The sequence below is a fragment of the Notothenia coriiceps genome, unplaced genomic scaffold (assembly GCF_000735185.1).
Source record: "Notothenia coriiceps isolate Sejong01 unplaced genomic scaffold, NC01 NC01_scaffold00003111, whole genome shotgun sequence".
NCBI classification, from domain to species: Eukaryota; Metazoa; Chordata; class Actinopteri; order Perciformes; family Nototheniidae; genus Notothenia; species Notothenia coriiceps.
Genome location: NW_011335812.1, coordinates 1 through 5,548, shown reverse-complemented (window position 1 = coordinate 5,548; position 5,548 = coordinate 1). Strand labels below are relative to the sequence as shown.

General features: G+C 41.3%; 1 protein-coding gene across 1 annotated transcript; it reads left to right on the top strand.

Annotated features, from left to right (window-relative positions):
* Positions 1-494: 494 nt before the first annotated feature.
* Positions 495-4,625, top strand: gja1b (gap junction protein alpha 1b). Its single transcript, XM_010766130.1, has 2 exons — positions 495-594; positions 1,970-4,625. The coding sequence occupies exon 2, from the start codon at positions 1,986-1,988 to the stop codon at positions 3,147-3,149; it is 1,164 nt and encodes a 387-aa protein (XP_010764432.1). The 5' UTR covers positions 495-594; positions 1,970-1,985; the 3' UTR covers positions 3,150-4,625.
* The last annotated feature ends 923 nt before the right edge of the window (positions 4,626-5,548 follow it).

The following is a 5,548-nucleotide window of genomic DNA, read 5'->3' as shown; positions in this document are numbered from 1 at the left end:
TAACTAAAATAATTAAGAGTAAAGAATAAATAATAACTTAAAGCATAAAGAATACAAAATAACACAAACAAATAATATAAAGCCATTCATTTAAAAATGTAGACTAAAGCATTAATAATAAGATTGAATAATTAACAATAATACTGAAGTCTAAATAATACAGAATCAAAACAATTAATGATTAATAAAGCAATAATAGTAAAGCATAAATAATAAAGAGTAATAATAAAGAGTAGGTCAAATAATAATTGCGTAAATAAAAAAGCATGAAAAAACAAAAATAATTCATGCATTTGAGTATATGACATAGTAAATAATATATAAAATATAATAAGAGTAAAAAATATTTACATAAATAAAAAAGCAATCATAGTTAAGAGAGATTAGATTAGAAAGATTAGAAAAAGAAACAAGTCATAATAAGAGTTCACAACACAGCCCCCCCCCCTCCTGACGTATGCATCAGGTGACTGGAGTCTGACGGGCCTTTATAAAGGATCTTTGACAAGTTCCTCTCAGTTCCTCCTGGTCCCGAACTTGGATTTGAAGTGCTCAGCGGCTGGGGCTCTTCTTCTGCTCTCGGAAACTTTGCGGGTGAGTTACACTTTCCTCTGTCTGAGCGCGCTCCTCACACGTGCAGTGACACTTTTAAAGTTACAACTTTTTCCTTCACTGTGTGCGTTGTTCTGGTTTAAGAGTTTAAGAGACTCCGCTGCGGCTCTCCTTCCCTCTGGACCCTTCCCCCGCTCACACTCTCCATCAGACCCGGGTCTGGGATCCGTTGGCCCTCAGAAGGGTTGGACTCCATTGTTCTCTTCTGTCTGCTCATTTCAGCACACAAAGTCACTCATGTAGAAAGTGGCGGGATATGTTCTGTGTAATAACAAAAAGTAAAAATGTTCCCATTGTCTGTCTCTCCTGGAAGAGAGCTCCCATGGTGAAGCTGACTTATTATTATTATTATTATTTTTATTATTATTATTATTATCATTTATTAAGATAATGCCTTCAGATTCGGCAGAGAGTCCACACCCCTGACAACTATTAATTATGGCATGTGACAAACGTTTTACTTACTTAGGTCATATTCTCATATAACTGAGGAAACCATAGTCACTTAAAGACTCAAGAAATATTGGTCCTGGATGTAACCCATGTATTTAGTTTGTTTTGTTAAAGAACACTAATGTTGAACAGAGAAGGTCCGCTTTTCCAGCTTAGTGAAGCTAGTCAGATTTATGCTGAGAGATGAAGAGGAAGACTCAGTGGTCAGGAGAGAGTGTGGGCACTGTTAAAGTTCTGAACATCTCCCAGCGTCGTCACGGCTCTGTGCTGCTCTCAGAACAGCTAACATGAGAAGCTTTACGTGCTCTTCCACCGGCTGGAGGTGCAGACACTTTACGCTGCCTCCCTCTGTGTCTTTGTCCTCACCATGGCAAATAATTAAAAGCATAAATCTTTGCTGGAAAAAAGCTCACAGGAGTAGAGAGGAGAAGACTGATAAGATGACATAGAATAAGGTTATTTCATATGGGGGTTAGGTTAGCATACCTGCGTGTGGACCCTCAGGAAGGTGGACTCGTGTCATGTGACTCGCGCCGCCCGGCTAGTTTCCTGCCTCAGAGCGCTTTGTGTTAGCTTTGCTTTAAGATTCATTTAAATATGCCATTATTTACTCTCCCATGGTTCTCTATTGAAGAGCTACATAACATGATTTGATCGTCTTGCTGATTCAGGGTTTCTTAAAATTGCTCTATTAATTAATCCAATTCATATTTCCTCATTTACATGAATTTAAATGCAGTGTTGCATACACTGACCACTGCACCCAGTGTTTGGATTAGCTGCTGTTTAATCATTAAATGTTCCAAAAGGCCAAAATCCCTGAGGAAGTGAATCTTATGTTATTCTGGTTCTGTGTCTGTATATGATTGACAGTTCAACATTGTTCCCCTTCTTCTTTAAACAGCTGAGGCTACCTGAGAATGGGCGACTGGAGTGCTCTGGGCCGCTTGCTGGACAAGGTCCAGGCCTACTCCACTGCGGGGGGGAAGGTGTGGCTGTCAGTCCTCTTCATCTTCAGGATCCTGGTCCTGGGGACCGCCGTGGAGTCCGCCTGGGGAGACGAGCAGTCTGCATTCAAATGCAACACTCAGCAGCCTGGCTGTGAGAACGTGTGCTATGACAAATCCTTCCCCATCTCCCACGTGCGCTTCTGGGTCCTACAGATCATCTTCGTGTCCACGCCCACGCTGCTCTACCTGGCTCACGTCTTCTACCTAAACAGGAAGGAGCAGAAGTTTGCCAGGAAGGAGGAGGTGCTTAAAGCTGTGCAAAATGATGGAGGTGATGTTGACATCCCGCTGAAGAAAATTGAGTTGAAAAAGCTCAAGTATGGCATCGAGGAGCACGGCAAAGTGAAGATGAAAGGGGCCCTGCTCAGAACCTACATAGTCAGCATTTTATTCAAGTCTATGTTTGAGGTGGGCTTCCTGGTGATCCAGTGGTACATATACGGCTTCAGCCTTAATGCAGTGTACACCTGTGAGAGGGACCCCTGCCCCCACAGGGTGGACTGTTTCCTGTCCCGTCCGACGGAGAAGACGGTCTTCATCATCTTCATGCTGGTGGTGTCTATGGTATCTCTGATGCTCAACGTCATTGAGCTCTTCTATGTTTTCTTTAAGAGGATCAAAGATCGCGTGAAGGGCAGACAGCCCCCCATTCTGTACCCAAATGCAGGCACATTGAGCCCCACTCCTAAAGACCTGTCCACCACTAAGTATGCCTACTATAACGGCTGTTCCTCTCCCACCGCACCACTCTCACCCATGTCCCCCCCAGGCTACAAACTTGCCACAGGGGAGCGGGGAACTGGCTCCTGCCGTAACTACAACAAGCAGGCCAACGAGCAGAACTGGGCCAACTACTCCACAGAGCAGAACCGCCTTGGCCAGACTGGTGGAGGAAGCACTATTTCAAACTCCCACGCCCAGGCTTTTGACTTCCCAGATGACACCCACGATAAGAAACTGTCGTCGGCCGCAGGACACGAGCTGCACCCTTTAGCACTGATGGAGGCGCGGCCCTGCAGCCGGGCCAGCAGCCGCATGAGCAGCCGGGCCAGGCCGGACGACCTGGACGTGTAAGCCCTGCGCCCACCCCCCCAACATGTGGCTGAAATCACAGACTCTTAGTCACTCAAAGAGACATTTCATTTGTTATGTAACCCTGTCATAGGTACACGTTGCAAATATTTGTTCAATATCTGTTGGTTGAGAGAAGACTAACAGCCGGTGGTTTACTGCTCTCAGTTGCCATGGTTACAGCTACATTCTGTTCTTTGTTTCCGCTATTGGTGACAGCATTTCACTTCCCATCATCACATCTGAATGAGGAGCCTTCTTAGTTTTTTGTTTTTTGTCTACATGTGAGCAGATCAAAAGGAGTCTTTTCTGCTTATTCTGGTTCATTTACATTCTGTTGTCCAATAAGCATGCCACACCGTTTGGACGTTTGAAAAAAGTGAGTAAACTCTACTCTGCTACTTCTGAGTTTAAGGTAACTCTTAAGTGAGTCAGCTTTCAGGTTAGCTTTCCATGGTAACTCCTGTCCCAGCCTTATTGGGGCCTACAGCGAGTGTTAGGGCAGGATGCTTAATATCAGTTGAGTGAATATTTATTGCTTGGCATCAGTACGACTTCCAACAAGTGACTACTATCAGCATCTCTAACTCACAGAAAACATTTTTCATTAATCCCCTGAAACTTTATATTTATTGACAGTAAGACATATTTTTCTCTTTGGTTACTTTTTCAGTCAGCATGGACTGTGGTTTCCTGATCAACTTTGAATGTATGTGCTGTTATGTTTCCATGTGTCTTTTGGGCTGTGTGTGTGAGGGTTCAGCAAACATAAAGGAAGGCTTTATTATTGTGTCTTATCTTTTTCATCTTTCGTGGCCTGTAGAGAAAGACATTAGAATGGTTTTCGTTCTTTTACATATTTGAATGAATGATCTTTTTTGTTCTGTAGGTATTGTTTTCTTTTTCAGACTCAATGTAGCCCTTGCTGCTTGAGAAATAGATTTTTAAGTACTGTAAATTCAGCTAACTATGTCACAATAAAAATGTGAGTTTTTAGAAGACTGCCTATAGATCTGGACTAATATTTAGTCAGTTATATTAAAATGTATGCCAATGTAGCTCCATAACTACAAACACTAAGATAATTCTCAATTTGGCCTTTTTTTCTTTGAATTGTAATTGTTTAAATCATCCTTTGTGCATCATATTGTCGGTACTTACATGTGTCATGGATCTTTCAGCTACAATGGCATTTGCACTGAAATCTTGATGGTAGAGATGTAATGTGATGCATACAGTTAGTTGTAAGAGTTTGCTGATACACATGTTACTAATTTATTTTTTAACACAAAAATCACTACAGCGCATACCATTAGAAATCTGAGCTCTGGTCCTGTGAGAGCAGGAGCAGTGGTCATTTGTTGCCATAATTCAGACTATGCTAATCCCTCCACTGTTGTACAGTGTAAGTGCAAAACTCTCTCATTGTATCTGTGAAAAGCTATTTTAACCAATAAATGTACAACAGTTGACAAAATTGTTTTGTTTTTGGCAATGATTATTCCACGAAGACCTGACTTGTCTAATTTCATCATCATTTTTAGTTTTAATGAATCATTCAGATTACAACGGCTGCCATCTTTAATGTGCACAGTCAGAGGTGTTTGGCCTGGTATAAGGTGAGAAACAACGTTTATAGGAGACTAAACTCTGTCGGCTGCAGATAAAAGAACAATGTCACAGGGTCCATCGTTTAGAGAGACATTGTCATGGATGGCCTTTATAAAGTCTCTTATCATTAGCCAATTGTTTTATATGATGAGAGTTGTATTGAGATGCATCATGATCTAACACTGGCGAGCAGCAAGTTCTGAGCCCGCTAAAGGACAAGATTCAAGATTTTTCAAGATTTAAAGGTTTTATTGTCATATGCACATATGCTACTGTGTAGAAATGGCAATTCAATTCTTCTGACCTGAGCTACTCCAACAATGCAACATATACAGTGATTTCTTAATATGAACGGACACTGCTCTTTTCTTCTCCTCCAAGTCTTCTACAGCAGTGGTTCTCAAAGTGGGGTCCGTGGCACTCTGCCAGGGGGTCCGTGAAAAGTTTTCAGATTCATTAATTTAAATTATCATGGCATCATTTTTTTTCACAAAAGGCTTCATAGTTCAACAAATAATATTTTATTTTTTTAATCTAAAATAGTTCATAGATTACGTTCTAATCTAACAAATCTATACATTTAAAAATCAAGCGCATCACCCGTTACCGTGGAAACAACAATAACTGGTACGTCAGTCAGAGAGTGCCGCTGCTAGCATCATTGAGATATAACACGGCTAGCATACTACGAAGATGGACAGATTTTTAAAACTACCGGTTACGGCTACAAATGAAGTAAATGAAAAACAAAAAACAAAAGTAAGGAAATAGATGAGGAGTATCTCCAATAC